This window comes from Aspergillus karnatakaensis (genome assembly GCF_047715665.1).
Source record: "Aspergillus karnatakaensis strain CBS 102800 unplaced genomic scaffold BJY04scaffold_50, whole genome shotgun sequence".
Lineage (NCBI taxonomy): Eukaryota > Fungi > Ascomycota > Eurotiomycetes > Eurotiales > Aspergillaceae > Aspergillus > Aspergillus karnatakaensis.
The window spans coordinates 187,156-204,002 of record NW_027395762.1 but is presented as its reverse complement, the minus strand read 5'-3'; the positions used below and the strand labels follow the sequence as shown (position 1 = coordinate 204,002).

The 16,847-nt window shown below is 51.1% G+C and overlaps 6 protein-coding genes across 6 annotated transcripts; 2 read left to right on the top strand and 4 right to left on the bottom strand.

The window, feature by feature from the left end:
- Window positions 1-214: 214 nt before the first annotated feature.
- On the bottom strand, window positions 215-4,140 carry BJY04DRAFT_230289 (uncharacterized protein). The gene is made up of 5 exons (XM_073719258.1): window positions 3,553-4,140; window positions 3,467-3,485; window positions 3,277-3,387; window positions 2,410-3,208; window positions 215-2,247 (listed from the first exon to the last, which is right to left on the bottom strand). Exons 1-5 carry the CDS (start codon window positions 3,779-3,781, stop codon window positions 439-441), a joined length of 2,967 nt encoding a protein of 988 aa, XP_073567830.1. The 5' UTR covers window positions 3,782-4,140; the 3' UTR covers window positions 215-438.
- Window positions 4,110-4,697, top strand: BJY04DRAFT_221586 (mitochondrial ribosomal protein L31-domain-containing protein; the record flags this gene model as incomplete). Its single annotated transcript, XM_073717170.1, has 3 exons — window positions 4,110-4,150; window positions 4,290-4,519; window positions 4,645-4,697. The coding sequence occupies 3 exons, from the start codon at window positions 4,110-4,112 to the stop codon at window positions 4,695-4,697; spliced, it is 324 nt and encodes a 107-aa protein (XP_073567829.1).
- A 326-nt stretch (window positions 4,698-5,023) lies between these two features.
- Window positions 5,024-7,345, bottom strand: BJY04DRAFT_230286 (uncharacterized protein; the record flags this gene model as incomplete). Its single annotated transcript, XM_073719257.1, has 2 exons — window positions 5,024-5,080; window positions 5,174-7,345. The coding sequence occupies 2 exons, from the start codon at window positions 7,343-7,345 to the stop codon at window positions 5,024-5,026; spliced, it is 2,229 nt and encodes a 742-aa protein (XP_073567828.1).
- Window positions 7,346-11,017: 3,672 nt separating this feature from the next.
- Window positions 11,018-11,606, top strand: BJY04DRAFT_221585 (uncharacterized protein; the record flags this gene model as incomplete). The annotated part of the gene is made up of 2 exons (XM_073717169.1): window positions 11,018-11,450; window positions 11,518-11,606. The coding sequence occupies 2 exons, from the start codon at window positions 11,018-11,020 to the stop codon at window positions 11,604-11,606; spliced, it is 522 nt and encodes a 173-aa protein (XP_073567827.1).
- Window positions 11,607-13,059: 1,453 nt separating this feature from the next.
- On the bottom strand, window positions 13,060-13,446 carry BJY04DRAFT_221584 (uncharacterized protein; the record flags this gene model as incomplete). The annotated part of the gene is made up of 1 exon (XM_073717168.1): window positions 13,060-13,446. One exon carries the CDS (start codon window positions 13,444-13,446, stop codon window positions 13,060-13,062), a length of 387 nt encoding a protein of 128 aa, XP_073567826.1.
- Window positions 13,447-14,975: 1,529 nt separating this feature from the next.
- BJY04DRAFT_221583 (uncharacterized protein) lies at window positions 14,976-15,515 on the bottom strand (the record flags this gene model as incomplete). Its single annotated transcript, XM_073717167.1, has 1 exon — window positions 14,976-15,515. The coding sequence occupies one exon, from the start codon at window positions 15,513-15,515 to the stop codon at window positions 14,976-14,978; it is 540 nt and encodes a 179-aa protein (XP_073567825.1).
- Window positions 15,516-16,847: the final 1,332 nt, after the last annotated feature.

Sequence of the window (16,847 nt, the reverse complement as noted above, 5' to 3'; positions counted from 1 at the left end):
CCTCATTCGATGTCCTTGTTCGGAAGGCGCGATGGGCGGGGGTCCATGGGTCCACGAGTCCATTGGATGTTGGTTGCTCTTTCCTCCCTAGGCTCGAAATCGTGCCTGGCTGCAGGAAGCTAAACCAACACGGGGGCTTCAATCTCCGTTTACTTGAAAACCAGTATAAGCTGGGCTGTGGGCATTGAATTTGGTACCTAGCTTCGAAACGGCTGGACTTTCGATTCTGGTATATAAAGTCTATTGAAAACAGTACGGCCAATCAAAGCGTGAAATATATACTTCCGGTACCGGAACTCCAACCGCCGTCGTAGTATATAGCGCCTAGGCCACGGTATATATTGTTTATTTAGTCTTCTGGCCATTGACCGTATAGTACATTCAACCCCATTAAATCCAATAGATATATTATATATGGGTCAGCCAGTGAATAACGCATCAGAAGAACTCTCTCCTCAACTCTGGACCGAGAATCCTCTCAAGCAGATCCTCTTCCACATCTTCCAACCCGAATGAGAAGTTCACCCACTTCCCGCGGCCCTCCTTTCTCGTCTGTAGGACACCGCGTTGAACCGCTTTCGCGGTCTGGATACTTTCGCGGAATCGTTCGAGCTCTTTTGCGAGACGGTACTTTTGTCGCTCGACGTCGATGTCCCATGTTTGGAGGGTGTCGGTTGACGGTGGTTCGGGTGTCGGGGCGTGGATGGAAGTCGCAAGCGTCCGCGGTGTTGAGGCGGTGGCTGGAGAGGGTAGTACTGGTGTACTTCCCAAGACCACATCGCTATCATCAAGGTGTGGAAGCCATCCCGGTCCTAACCGGATATATTCAATATCTCTCCACGAGCCATTCCACTCTGCTCCGAATGGGTGCATTCTGCCGTCTAAGCCTTCGCCTTGCCAGTTCAGCGCCTTGATCCAGTCGCCGCAGCCTTCGAGGTCTAGCCATTTCAGGCAGTATGTTGCGCGAGAGAGTCTGCGGAGAATACTTGCGGACTCGGCCCAGTTGTTCTCCAAATTGGCGTATGAGTCGGTGCCGCTGTACGCGATGCTGAGGGATGGGCGGGATGGGTCTTTGATCCTGGCGTTTAGAGCTTTGGGTGTTGCTGTTGGGACGGGCCAGTCGGCGAGAGAGAGGTGGGTTATTGTTGAGAGGCGCGTGAGAAGGTGTAGGAGGGAGTTCCAGCTCACGGTACCTGGATTGGGGTGTGCAAGGGAGAGGTACTGGAGGTTCTGGAAGCGGAGAGGCTGGAGGGATCTCGGGATCGCGCTTGAGCTGGAGTCAGGTTTGTCTTCGAGCTCGTCTTCCCATGATAAGGGGACTGAATTCGTCGGTTCATCTTCCGCAGGACCTTTCTTCTTTGGCAGAATTAGCTCACTAGATAGCTGCTTCAGGGTAATCCACCGCCCGACCGCACCGCTGAGGTCGAGATGCGTAACTTCCACATCACTCTCACCCACTCCTTCAATCTCACCCCCTTCAGGGTCGGCAGTATTGTCAAACAATGGCTTCAGCCCCCTCATCAAACCCCCAAGTGCCTGCTCCCTCCCGTAATACCCCACATAGCTCAACAGCAACATCTTGATATGCGTCGGTAGCACCGCCAGGAACTGTCCATCATACGCAACATGCCACGCCCACTGCGTAGCCATCGCCTTCAGCAATAAATGCACCATGCTTCTCTCCGCAGGAAACTCTTTCCCGGGCAGGCGTTCAAGCCGATAGATAACCCTCCCCGTCTCAAACTCATCTGTTTGCGCCTCGCCAGTTTCCTCACCGGTTGTATCCCCCGACAGCCAACTCGCAGGCGGCGGCGGCCCAGCTGTGCGCCGTACCCGTCTTCCAACAATCCCCGTCCGGCGCGCATCGGGTCTAGGTCGCGGCGGCGGGGTCTCAGGGATATCGAGCAAATTCCTCAGCGAAGGATGAACGGTCCTCGGTGTAATATATTGCGGTATCCGCCTGCTCCCATCACCTGTAGCAGGTGAAGCTTGCGTGCGGCGCAGGTGGTGAATTAGGTCGTTGACGGAACGTTCCTCCGCGGAGGCTGCGGCCGGGGCAGACGGGCGGAATGGGTCATTTTGGGCGCTTCGGAGGCTGGAGCTGGATAGGGAATGGTGCGGGGTGCTGGCGGGTTTTGCGAACGTTGGTTTGTGGTGTTTCTTGGGCATAGGGGCGTGGGAAAGTGAGGAGGGAAGTGAGGGGAGATGATGGTTTAAATGATGCGATGACGGGTGCGGGTGAGGAGGCTGAGGGGTGGAGCCGTAGAGTCATAGATGACTAGACCTCGCCCCATGTATATTTAGCTCCGTACGGCTGTTGATGCCTAGATTAATCGCTGGTTTTGTACATGCTGTCTAGATAAATGTCTTCTATTTAATTTACAGCGGGCTGCATCACATATCGCGAACCCAAGACTCATCCTGCATCTTCCCCTCACCTTTCCGCCCTTCTTCAAACCACGTCTCTGCGAAGCTGCCCTTGGGATCCTCGTCGGAATGGCCTCTTGAGCGTCTTACCTCAAGCACGAGGTCTCGGACCTTCTTCGTTACCTCTATTCGCAGCTCCATGGCTTCGGCGCCGTATAGAAGCTCGTCGTTCAGCGCACCAACCGGGAGGTCGCGAACTTCCGGCGAAGCTAATTCGGCTTTCGCCTTGAGCTTATTCCATCGACTCCGAGCCTCTCCAAAGACTGCTTCTGTGTCCACCTTCTTTCCGAATGTCACGCTGATCTCTTTCCCTGGCCGTGGGAGGAACCTCGGAAACTCGCGGCTTTCGTGCATCACTTGGTCAAAGCCCTCGAGCCAAAGCGGAACAATATCAGGACATTCGGGGGTTTCTAGAATTAGTCTAGCAACGCCCCACTTGAAGTATCGCATGACCTTGTTCGGTGACTGGTGAATTTTTCCCTCGGGGAATATATGGACCCAGGAATATGAGTTGCAGGCAAACGCGGATGGCGCAAGGTGAGAATCTTCTCCGTCCGTAGTGTACGCTGTGGGCAAATCAGAGAACGGATCTATGCAGACATTCTGCAAGCTCCAGCTCTGACGCTCCGGCACGGCGAGATGCGGTTCGGGGGCAAAGGGTCCTTTCGAAAGCAGTCGAATCGCCTGCGTAACGGCCGGTTGTGCTATTCCTCCGAACTTCGAGTGCGCGGATCTGTGTGTAGGTAGGAGTTGGCCCATCGTGAAGAATAGCGCCAATGGTCTGCCAACGGACGTCAGCCGGGTGCGAAGGACGTTTTGCCAGTCGAGTGGAGTGTAGGGTAGGCATACCGAGTCTGGTAGCAGATATCATGGCTCGCAAGCCCCCACCTCCTGTTCGCCGACGACAGCCCAAAGTTATACTTCATAGGTAGAAACCCCCACATCAACGGATCATCCATCCTGCGCAATCGGTCAGCGTTCTCGTAGGCAAGAATTCGACGGCCTCTTTCAAGTTCGGAGGCGCACTGTACGTACGTACACGCTGATGTGGTTCGAGACTATCGCCATGAATATATATCAGCCAATGTACACTTTACGCAAGATAAGAAAAGGGCCAACTCATACCTGTAAGCAACCCCTTCTTCCGCAGCGTAGGATCCTTCCTCTCATCAAGAAGTCCCAAAAACTCCTCCAGCCCATGCGTCTCCGGCCGACTACACAGATAAAGAAACGACCGACATAGCGCAGTCACACCGACAATCGTCGTTGCAGAGAGCGACCTCCAGAAGAGCGAGGGACTTTCGCCCGTAGCACCGGCACCGGGTGCGGAATCCGTAGAACTTGGTCGCGACATCGTCGTATACTATAAGGTATCCATACGAAGAATGTTAAGAAACGAACAGCGCAACGAAAGAATAGACGAGAAGAAGGCGCATAGAGGGATCCCAAGGGAGGGGAAAAGAATGGAAGAAGTTGAATATCAAGGCCGGATCAACGGCGTGAAGGCAGTAGCCAAGGTCATTGGCTTGTCCTTGCTGCCAGGATTTTTGATGACCGCGGAGGTCAGCGCACGGACCACCCGTGCCAGACCTGACGGGATTTTCCGTCCGAAACCTCCAGACTGCCTGTGAAGACTGCCGTACCGTATCGCGACTTTCTTTCAACCTAGTGTCATAGCAAAGATGTTCAAGCCTTCGTCACCGTTATTTTCGGGTCTGCTGTGGTACGTTTGTCCAATTGAATCTCAACCGCCACCAGTTCTGCTCTCCCCCCCTACCCCGAAGACACTCGACAAATGATCACGCTACCCACTGCCATCACCACGATTCTTCTTCTCTGTCTCAACTCTAACAAACCTCTAGGAAAATCCCATGGCGCATTTCGCAACCCCAAAAGGCCCGTCAACGCAAGCGCCTCCGCGCCGTTGATCGAGTCGTCGATACCGTCGCCGCAGCGCTCGCCCGCCAGGGAGAGACCACAAAGGCCGTGGAGAGGTGGCATAAGGAGATGCCAAGGGAGGAGGAGATGCTGCCGAAGGACAAATACACGATTTTTGACAAGAAGGAGAAGACGTACCGAAAGGGAATTCACAGTGAGTCTGCCGACAGAGTCCGAGGTCGCAGGGAGTGGTTATCAGTTCTTGTGCTCACCGCTGTCCGATGTGATGTGGTGTGGTGTCAGTTTGGTCCGTGGCTAACGTGATTTCTTACTCTACAGAGCTGCCGAAGTGGACGAGAGTCAGCCAGCGCGTCAATCCCCCTGGATTCTAGACGATTTTGGACACGCTACTAGGAGATTTTTTTCGGGAATGCGGCGTGCGTATTGAGGTTACTACGCCCTTCGCAGACGGAAGTTCGCGAGCGATGCGGAGAACCACTGTACTATAAACATCTGTCTGTATCACCAGCACTTGGTCTATGACAGAGTAACGGGGAGAGAAGGACATATAAAACCCCACGGAGTTTCGGAATAGGATATCACTTTCTGTCTACATTATAGTCTTTGTCTGCACACCAATCCCTGTGCTCTTATCTGTCATCGCGGGGAACTATTGTGAAGTGCGAAATTCATATTTGGCCGCTAGCATATCAATACATCATATGAAGAAGCTTGGCGCTAAGAATGGGTATAAAACTGCTTCATATCCGGCTACCTAGGCCATATATTTATTTTTCAAGTTACAAAAGTGAGAGGCATGACGCTATCTTGGGAGGACTTGCAGGCTTATTGGCTCCATCGGGCAGACCTGAAACGGCTCTTCCGTCGAAAGCTCTTCGTTTTCCTCTCTGTTATTGCTTTCATTCGGTGGAAAGAGGTTTGCAGCAGCTTGTTGGCAGTAGCGCGTTATACCATGTGCAATTTCCTTTGCCCTGGTCCTGTTTACACGGCCTTCATAAATTGCTTTACGGACTCGGTACCCTCGTCGAATCTTTTGCCAGTCGCTTAGCTTCTCTTGCCAGCCCGCACCACCCTCATAGTAGGTTTGTCTTTGTCGCGCCGATAGCTGGAATCCTTCTGGTGGTTTGCGGAGTATCCAACTAGCTGGATCGATCTGTCCATCTGGCGGTTCTTCGACCGAACTTCCGTATATTTCAATCTTTCTTATGAGGTCCTTCAGCCCTGATCGCCTTCGGTATCGGTTCATCGCAAGCCTCCACGAGTTTATTTTTGGTGTATTTGCTGGCCGGCGATGAGGCTTAGGGTACCTCCTCTTGGATGCCCCGGAGGGTGCAGGGTAAGGGACATTGAACCGTGGATCTCCCCAGTGTCTTCGCATGTCAATGGGAACCCGAGAAATAGGATCGTAAACGATCCATGTTTCTCGATTGAGCCAGTGATTAGCGAGCAAGGCAAAATGAAATGGTCGCTGGCCGGGAGTCAATTGGTTTGAGACCCACCCTAGTCTCCGATCCAAATTATCCAGCAAGCGGACTTCCCAGTTGCTCCAGTCTCGGATTGGGATTATGTATTCTGGCGCACTATCTATTACTGGTCGTTTTCGCGTTCGAGGCTTTGACCTTTTGCCCATTGTTTCAGCATACGTGAAGGAGGTAGGCCGATCGGTAGCTATGGCTTCATAGCAGGTCAGGGGGGAGGGGCGACGGATTGGGGTTGGGTGGCTTCGGAATGATGGCATGGTGTGCCATTTTGATGGCTGCACCCTGGCTCTCTCATCATGTACCGATCTTGGCCGCCGAGGTCTGTCCTGTTGGGCACCGCCACCAAGAAACAAATCGCTAATGCCCGAAGAAGAGGTCAACCTTACTATTTTGTAGTTCTGGCGCGCACGTTCATATTTCGTCCTGTCCATCGAGTAATTTCCTAGGAGCGCGGACCCTGGACTTCCTGGTGGTCCCATTGGAAGCGTGTGTGTGCTGTAACCAAGACACTTAAGTGTCTGCATTCCCATCTGAGCGGACCATATCTGGTACCTTCGTGAGCATCTAAAGATTCGGAAGGGATCCGGGGCAGGGATAAGACTTTCTTGATTGTCTAAATTGGTAGCCATGTTCGGAGATGGACGAGGCTGTATAGGGGCATTTCCAGTTTGAGAAAGGCAGGGCATGGAGAAGCTAGGTGGGGCCGATTTCCTGTAATATATCGGCGTCAATGGAACTCGAGCTGAGCTTCGAGTGAGCGGAAATTGCGAGATCGACATGAACCTCTTTCTATCGTAGGGTATAACCTCCAAGCTTGAATTGGACCTTGACACTTCGGAGATCCCAACACGCCGTAGCTGCTGAACTGTGGAGTTTCCAGCAGAGGACGTGCGATGTGGCCCTTCTTGTGAAGGCCTATCCCTGTATATGAGCTCATGAAGGGGTGTAGCGGGCGGCACTGGCACCTCGGACGGTGGGAGTGCCCCAGTCGCGAAGGGTAAGAAGGCTGTCTCGCAGCCGCTGTTCGTAGCAGGGTTGCGACTAGAGGGACGTGCAGGGCATCGAATGGCCTCATTCGCTTCTACACCATGGCGTGTTGCTCGCCTCGGCAGCCATTGCTGGCTTCGCTCCTGATCTGTGCCCAATTGCTTTTGTCGGGGATCCCCCCTGACCCATCCAAAATCTGTCCTCGATGACTCCCACGTAGTCCGAATACCTAGTTTTGCCATGGACTTTCGCATGAATTGCTTATTTGCCTCGTGGCGGGGAAACGACACCCAACCGTACCAAGTCTTTGCGTATCGAGCCGTCGTAGTGTTTCCCGGTCTGAGGACTCTGTCTTTTGTGAAGGAACGAAAGAAGCGAGAGGACTTCCAGAAAAGGACGGTAAGAATAAATATCCCAACGGTTCCGGCCAGGAGTTGTAGAAAGAGCTTCCGAGGGATAAACGACGTGGTTTGGCCGGGTGTTGGAGGTGCACTTAGTGATGGACGTTGAATCAAAGGCGATGATGGAGGTCGGTGAGGGATAGGTGCCATCTGATGAATATGAAATCACACAATAAGGCAGGCATTCTGGTAGGAATGAAAGAACTGATAGAGTGATTGTCACTTGGCAGCCCTTCGGACTATTGTGTCCCATGTAGGAGAGCCTTTGGGTTGAAAGATAGTCTCGGAGGGCAGGAGGGCCTTTCCTCACTCCCTATGTCCGGACGTGCCCGGCCCTCTTTCCCTCACTCCTCACTTTTCAGCATGCCGAAAGAGTGACTGATGGGCAGCAAGAAGACAACCATCAGCCTGAGACAATTCATTGAAAGCATGCTCAGCAAAGCCTAACGGCGATTTCTCTTACAATAGGTACCACATTGCTTTGCTGGGGTCAGCACAGTGTTGACAGATAAAAGCCATATCAGGACTTGGCTATCCATTTAGTCAGATTTTTACGATGCTGAAGGATCCTCAATGATCTCCATGTGACTCGAGGTATCTCTTTCATATCTGGCTCGGGAACTGTTACTATGCTTAGCTTAGCTTGCAGAGTCTTTTGTATCAAACAAAGGATCTATTATAGCCTCACTCTTTGCCTTTTGAGACCCTCGGCAGACAGGACTTCTCAGTTGTTCAACCAGTACACACTTTCAAGAATGCACAGCTGATTCAAATTGGAAAGGGTCGTTCTCAGGGAACCACTTTTTCTTGGCCTACATGGAAGAGGTCCCAACCAGTGGCTCGTTGCCGCTATCATTGCACGCTTTCAATCACACACATCCAGTTGACGATAATCAAATGATCTGCGGTGCACCCGGTGTACCGGAGGTCATCGTCACAATTCGGGCACTATGTATGTACCATCGTGAGAGGACCTTGGATCCAACGATCAAAGTTGAATGACTGCCCGTTTTCTAACACTCATACCAGCTTGCTTCGAGCGAAGTTGTTCTGAGTGTCCAATTTGGTACGTGGAGCAAGGTCAAGGAAACCTCACAAAAGTACGTGCACCGATACAGCCTGCATTGACTGTAGTTCAAGGGTCATCAAGATCCGGCTTCTGCGTCAGCGTCGCATGTGGGGACGTTTCGGCCGAAATAACAATGAAAGAGACGATCATGCTGATCATCAGCACTGTTAATCCTGATCGTATTGTATAACAATCCGGAACTTGGAAAATGTTGGCATTCAAGCTCCGTTTAGATAATTGGCTGAGGAACTAACAGCCGAGGCCAAGAGTCACTTTTCGAGAGACGGCCCAATCCGCGCTAGCGAACAGCATGATGAGTATTTGATTTGCGTCCTGGGGCTGCGGTCTAACCGGAGTACTCGTACTAGATCTTGCCGCTTTGGACTCGTCGCCCGCATAATGCTTCGCTCGCAGCATTTCGATAGGAATCCTCGAGCGATCTGGAGATCTCGGGTGAGAGATGGGTGTTCCCATGAGTGGACCTGCAGATCCTGCAGGATTCCAAAAATTCAAAATCTAGTGGATCTTCAACATGTTTAGTTGCAGGCCACGACATGCCCCTGCCGGCGCTGCCGGTTTCATGAATTGTTCAAGGTGACGAGGTGACGTCTTTGTTGACGACGATGTTGCTATCTTTTAGCACACCGCAACTTTTGCACGGTTACCTAACCTAATACCTGGACCCTAGGTACGTACTTTCTTCAAGGCAACGCCACTAGCAGGAGTGAACTCGCCGACTCGCCAGAAGTAGCGCGGTCTATCGTGAATTGCATTGTAGTAGGGGCTGACAGCGATCCTACCTTATAGGAGCTTTGTTCTCCAGGTTAGGCCATTGAAGACCGGTTATACGGTATGCCGTAACCGATGATACGTTCTTGACAAGAAGGAAATCAACCTTGGCGCAGCGAGGTCCTTCAAAGGGACCGACAGTCAGGCTTACAGATCTGAAGGAGCTTTTTGGCGGCCAAGCTGCCTTTAGAGGAGCCATTGTTTCAGTCAATCCTTCGTGCACTCAAAGAGATCTTCTGCTGGTGCCGATTGAGGGGGAGGGGGGGTGGGGGTGTGGACTTCAATAACGCCATATCGGAGTTGAGCTGATATTACTAGCCTGCAAGATTATCATGCAAGATTTGCTTTATCACGAAATGCTGGACTAATCAATGTGGTTCTTTGACCACAGCCCTTTTGATGCAGTCGTGCGCCACAATTATGATGCTACTATAAGTGTGGCTAAGTTTATGCACTAAACCCAACTCGACATACTTCAACATGGTGTGGCGCAAACAAGGCGGGGGTGCAGGGGTTATCCTGATCAATAACTCCTACCAATGCATGGTCTATCAGACTATTAGGTTCGTCACTGTGGACACTCATCGATTTGTTACTGTTCATGGCGACCCGCTTCACCTAAACAGGTCGGGCTTTCAACATTCTCCAACGGGCTTGGCACCCTCGTCACCGTTGGGTTTCGGCTCTCGGGGCTCGCTCCCCAACCTTCCTTCCTGCTGACCAGTGGGACGCACAACATCCTGTCCATATTACCTGGCTTTGCGCATGCAGAATTGTTAGAAACTCTACCCAGATAGGCATGATTTGACGAAGGTGGTAATCAATGCGAGTGGCTTGATATTTGCACCCTTTTTTGACGATGGTTCCGAATCCGAGATTGATTCTCTTGTTTCGCATTCTGCAGGACAAAAAGCCGACAATGCTCGTTTCGAAGCATAATATCACCAGTATTACAATTTCTAGCAGCCTCCCCCATCCATGGATCATTAGTCTTACCCCTTTTTCCGTTTTCGAACCCATGTTCCTCCAATTATGCACGTGGACGGTAATCAGGAAAAAGAGTCCGCCCACATGTCATTCGCTACACATTCGCTGGTGAGGCTTGCAAATCAATGGTCGGGAGTACCTAGTGCGTGGTGAGATTCAGATCTCGGGCGATCCACGCTTCTGACTCGCGCATCGATGATGTGATACAGCCTGAGATCAACACAGACAGATTAAGCGACCCACGGTTGGTATTCTATGCGCATCCTTCACATCGGCGCCCCATGATAGCTAAGTGACCCTTTTGCGCGCAGAACGGTCAAGGGTAGGAATTGAGGCTCTTCGGGCAACCGCGAACAAAGAGAACAGTAGTACCGATACATAGGTACTCGAGCGAAGAAAAAGCAAGTCCACACCATTGATTACCCGCAAGGCGATTAGTACTCCGTACCACGCTGGGTTGTCAATAGGTATCTCGGCATTGAATTCAAGCTTCGCATGTGGCAATTGAACTTCCTGATGTGTTTTGCCTTTTGGGTTTTGATCGAGTGTCTGTGCCCCCACTCGCCATGCTCTTTGTGATCCACAGGTTGGCGCGAAAGATGGTTTTGCACAGCAACCCTTTGTCAACTCTCATTCTTGGCCCTTTCTTTGTCTTTCTGCAGATCTTCCCGGGATCCCCGATATAGTTCGCAGTTGAGGTGGCAAACATCAATATTGCTGATTACACTTTGAAGGTCGCGGGAAGCTTATCCTGTCCGAAGCAAAGTCATCTCAGCTTGTTTTCGTCCTTCATATCATCTCATTTCTTCTTCTATAAAGTGCATCGGCATTCTTTGTCCAAGTCTTACTCTCCTCTCACTCAAAAATAAGTCTTTTTTTCCGGGCCTTCCTACATAATCTAGCATCTTGGTCGCGTAATCCCACCTATCTTCCATTTCTTACTTCACCGGTATACAGGACCCCTCGCCAATTACACAATGCAAAACAGCATATCCGGCTCCGAATATTGTCTCACGTTCATGATTGAGCCTCCAACAGCTGTTCGCCCAGGTGTCTCTTTTATCCTTCCCGTGATTGTGGCCGTGCGCCGCATCAGCGGCGTGGGCACTGACCCCTTCCAACAATTAGGCGCAACCATATCACTGCGCGATGAGACTGGGACAACCACAATTGCTGGCCTAAATGGGAGTGTCACGTCCAGTGTGCGCAGTCAATTGGGAAACACTTCAAATGGATATGCTCGCTTTGGACCCCTTTCCATCGCGAACCCTGGGAGATATGTGCTACGCGTGATATTGGCGGTTAACACATTCAGTGGAGTGACAACTCGAGCAGTCATTGACTCAGCAGCTATTCATGTGCATGCTGAAGCTGCCACATCACAACGCCCAAGTGTGTATATCCCCCACTGTAAAAGTACCTTGCAGGGGCCCTGACGGAGTTTATTTCCGGCTGACAAAGACTTTTCTTTCGCTAGCTGCGGCCCAAGTTGTTAGGTTACAAGGCTTGGTTTCTGAGAACATCGACATATCGGAGGCGCAAATCGCGGCCTGGCAACAGGCTTGAGCCCTCTCATGAAGGCCACTACGCTGGACCTTTCTCTGACAATTTCCCCGAGGATCCTTGGCTTGTGCTTCTTTATCAGCTCGCGTTATTCGATTGTCTTTGCCTTGAAAACATTCCACGCACCATTGACGCTCGCTGCTTCCCGCTCTCAGTTCTATTAAAGGAAGGCTTCAGTTTGCTTCTCAAATACTCGCTGTGATGATTCCCTCGTTATTTAGGAGTGACGCAAATCAACTCCTTTAAAGACCTTCTGAGCTTCATGTTATTACCCAACACATATTGTTTCGATAAGCCATAATGTTCATATTGAGCCGCGAGCGGCTACTTTCCACCTTTCTCTTCACTTTGCATCACGTTTCGTTATCTGTTTTGATAATATTCCATCTGATCCAGACTCTTTTTCCTGATCTCACATGTATTACAGTACACGTGTATTACAGTGTCTCTGTTTGATCAATTCCTATTAGCCTGACCGATTCGCGCTCCATATTCACATAAAACCAACCCGGATCCAGCACCTCACAATTTCCAGGGTTCTACCCTTCCCAAGTCTCCAAGTCGTCTACAACTGAAAAAGCCAGGAATGAAAGAACAACCATTTCCAGATCACCAGGAACCTAAGCCGATCTTTATAGCCATAGTACGTGCTGTAAGACTGTTCATCATTTGCGTCTTTAACTGTCACTAATGTGACTACTAAGCATTGCTAAATACAAACCAAGTTCATATACCACCCCACACTGATCGATTTTCATCTAGTGGTATTGCTGCGCATAGCTAAATCTATTCTCTAGTTCAAATTAAAAAGTTTGCTTGTGCGAAGTTCTGGCGGAAATGGTTGGGGTAGTGTTAGGCTTTTGCATGTGAGTGGGTAAAATATATATATCATCGTACACGACGCTGCTTTCTCAGAGGACTTGAACAAATATCAATAAATCAGCAAGACTAGCTGGTTTGGAAAATATATGAGTTGATGAGAACACAGTGGTGTGATGGATAATGGTATACTACTATCTCGTTGCGAAATGCTTAGGTTCTTGCAGAAGACGTCTAGTTTATGCTTCCTACACTACGTTATAAAAGAGTCTAGCAGAGGAACTGGCTTATATTGAGTGAAAAGAAGGGTTCTCAGTTCTTAGCATCTGTCTAGGCTAAAGAAAGCAATTGATGGAGTCCTCATGGGGCTCGGGGTGCGACAGTGGATCCTGTAGTGGAATAATGCCAAGCCCTCCTCATGTATGAGACGATCTTTAAATCGTGATGTCGCTTTCGACTCTCGGAAGATGCTTCGACGAAGGTGTCTGCTCGAAAGATTCGGCTGCGATGGGTGGGGGAGACTGATGTGCTCTCATGGCATGATTGTGCTGTGCGTGCGGTGCAACACGCAAGGCAGGAAATCAAGGCGGTAGCGTCATATTGATTCGGATAGATTTCGTTGACGAGGAGCAAGGATTCAACCCTTCTTCTGTTGGCGGATCCAGTCAACGCCGTCGCGGACTGTGTCGCGGACGCTGAAGCCGCCGAAGAGCCACTGGTTTGAGTGCCGGCCGTAATGGTAGACGGAGTTGTTGTAGCGATGGCGGTCCTCCTTGCTCTTTTGTGAAGTGTAGGAGCCGGACCGCCGGAGACGATCCTCAGTGGAGGAGAATGAGTCGCGGGGGGTGTTTGGGGCCATCTTTGAGTCGAAGGTGCGTGCGTTGAGGTAGGCGAGTCTTTTCAGAGATTTGTCTTGGAGCTCTTTGGTAGCTGAGAAGTTTGAGGATGCAGTGGAAGACTGAGAGAGAGGTCGTTGGATGGTTTCGGTTGTGGTCACTTTGTGGAGGTTTGATGTACCACTCATTTGTCTGGAGGGAGGTATAAGGATAGGATGAAGCGCGGATTGCTCGCTGAAGGACTGGTGATTGATGATAAACAAAACGAGTGTAAGACGGAGGGATTCGTCGAGTTATTTATATTCGGTTGGCAAGCCGCTAGATCGCGTTTCTTTGGGATTGACTTTGTCGCCGAGACAGAGGACGGTTCGTCATGGCGGGGGATTTGACCTCGTAGGGCAGGCACTAACATTATCGTTGACGACCTGTCCTATCAGCATCGACTTTCGCAACAAGATAGGCAAGCGAGACGGTCAGTGAGGGACGAATGAGACGCTGCCAACGCGCTCTGGAGGTCCATCTGTAGGGCCTAGTGCGGATTCTTGTTATTTCTGGCAAAGCAGGAGCCAATTATGGTGGCCTGAGGAATGCGACCCATGTCCAGGGACCCAAAGAGGAATCCATAAGGCGCGCTAGAAGATGTTTTGGCCCCCATGATGACTGCAGTTTGACCGCTTCTGCCTGCACACTTTGGCTGCGAGTTCAGCCGTTTCAGCCGCTTTCTGAGGGTCTTCTGTCGGTGAGCTTTCGGGCCTTCGGGACCCATGTGCAACCGTGCAAGAACTCGGTGAACACTGCATGTTATCTTACCGATGTTCAGAGATCGCTTATTCAGTCCCCAAAGACTCGAATACGCTTTCCAGAACTCGGAGAACCGGCAGATGATCACGAGCGATCCTGAGTCACGAGAGAGCCCCGCCAAGCCCGGATTAGGCATAGTGTCATCACATGCTGCAGGCAGAAATATAGCCGCCTGAGACATCCATCATTGATTCTTCCCCGCTGCCAAGTTGAATCATTTCAACCACACTCTCTATTGCAGAACTTCTCTAATACGATTGGTGCGAGGGCAATCACGAGATCAACTCCGGGCAGATACAAGCGAGTGGGACTTCGCGGGCGTATCATGATTCTGAAATGGTCGCGACAAGAACGCCCAGCTCCGCTCCGGGCGTTGGCACGTTGCCCGCAAATTCCCCACATAAACCGCCTCCGCGGAGTCGCGGACGCACCACTGGAGGAAACCCAGCCGGAAGTCGGCATGCGAGGCATTATCGAGCCGAGTTCCGGTTGCGCTGCAGTTAATGAGGCTCCTTGACGAATGTCAACACTGCACGACGCAGACGTTCCGCATAACTTTCGGACGAAGCATATTTTGGCCTACCCAGGACCACCGAACCCATAATGCCTCCTTCTCTGCCCAATACTGGCTTTAGACAAAGACAACAGTGGGCTTATGATGACAACACTGCTGTTCAAGATTATCTTACGAAGGGCTGAGAGGGCGAATCAACTTTCATTCTCGAGATGCGATGATTTCCTTGATATGCAGACACAATATGCGAACACGGCAAACAGACAAGCAACTATTTGACACCAGTATGCAATTTTCTGACCATACGCCGGACTCATGCTCTATGACAAAAACCCGCGAGAACAATAACAAACGACAAACGATACACGAGAAAAAACGCGAAATAATCGATGCAAGACCTCATCACTCCTCCTTCAATGTCCAGAGCTTCTCGCTCGGTTGTTTCCAGGAGCGTGGGCGCTCCGAGTGACATCGTCTGTGATTTTTATCGACGATCAGGCGACCACGTTCAACGTTTCGAGGATCTTTCTCTTTGATGGATATGGGATGCTTGGAGAGCCGGTGTACCCAATACGGGAGCAACGCTGCCTCTCCAGCTGATATTACAGTCGGCAGCATAAACAGCGACCGCGCCCTGTCTAGTGGTGGCTGAACTATCCTCCGAAGCGACACCGTGCCGATGCTCTTTTCATCTTGGCTGGCTGCATGACTGGAGTGATACCAGTGTCGATGCGACCCCGTTGTCTGAGATCGAACGATACCGGCAGCGGCCGCATCATCTTCCAGAAGATCTTCTGGAATTACTGGTGTCAGAAACTCTGTTTCGACGTCTTCAGGCGGGCCTGTCACTGTGATAACGGGCAAGTTCCGGCGGTCGCGAAGGCGCATACCCGAGCCGCAGTACGGCCAGGAGTGGCGTCTTGTGTGGTTGTATGGTGGCATAGTGGAACAGAATACTTGGGTTGAATGGTACCCGATATTCAGGGGAGAGGTATATAAAGGATACGCACGTCACCCGGGTAAAGACCAGTTGATCTCCAGGCAGAAAGGTGAGTGGCAAGTAGCAGCCCCGTTTCACATCCTCCTTCGCGGAGCTTCCGGGCAAATCCAGCGAGCGCGCAAAACTTTCTTCAGTGATTCGCGTCCTCTGAACAAGGCAACAGAAAAGCAGACACAAGGCGGATTATAAAGCACTCAGCCTCTTAGCTTTGCTTTGGTCAGCTATATAGCACGTGCGGTGCGCACGCGCATGAACCGGGCAGTTTACACATACAGATGACACCCCAGGGCACCACGTAAGACACGAGCGGTACTCATGCTTGAACCTGACTGTAACCGAGCGGGCTTATGGAGTTACTCACCCGGTAGGATGTGAAATGTGATTCATGTAGACGAGAGGGATGATGTGCTCTAACTAGGCTGCTGCTTTACGGCACGACTGATTTCAAAATATGCTACGCCATCTATAGAGCCTTGCGCGGCAGGACAGGGCAAGGGGGTTTTGTGCGAGGCGTAAGCTCATTCTCCGTGTCTTCGCCTAATCGGATTCCACCCTGTTTCCTGCGAGTGGTCGTGATGCCTTGTCCGCAGGCGAGCTCGTCAGCCCCAAGGTGGAAGCTAAGGTAGCACACCTGCACCCCCGTCATGCATCCAAGGTCTCCCAACATCGCCCCGCAAAGCTTATCCGTCTGCCCCTATTCCTCATGCCCGCTTGGTATTTCCTCTCTATCTACTTGAACTGGGCACTGGATTATAGCGACCAAGTCTACGTCTTGCGGACATCTCGTGACTTCCTAGTTGATTAACAGAATTGCTGACTCCTCATAACTATCACATGAGCTTCCCGTCTAGTCACACCTCCACTCTCAAGGTAACAAACCTTTAGAAGCTCAGCTCATCATTATTTCATGCTCAAAGCGTGAGATCATATTGCAGAGTAACTACAAGGTCGCACCGGCCCGCTGCAGTAGATTTAATGACGCCACAGGGACCGCCCATCCGGATACCCTTGTCAGTCGGGCTAATCATGAGTCTCGGTTTTGTAGATAGAACGGGTCATGGGATTTTCATAGCTGCGGATGGGAGGTCTGGAGACTACGGATAGGAATTTAGGGGATGTAAGGTACGTATGGCCGAGCACTGGAAGTTGAATCCAGTGGTTCATTTTCAGTCACTGATTTGGTGGGTGGTTGTATTGTCCGTCATCGAACCACGGGGCTGAATTGTTGTTCCCTGAGAGCTAATTTCATCAAGCCATTTACTACGGATGACCGG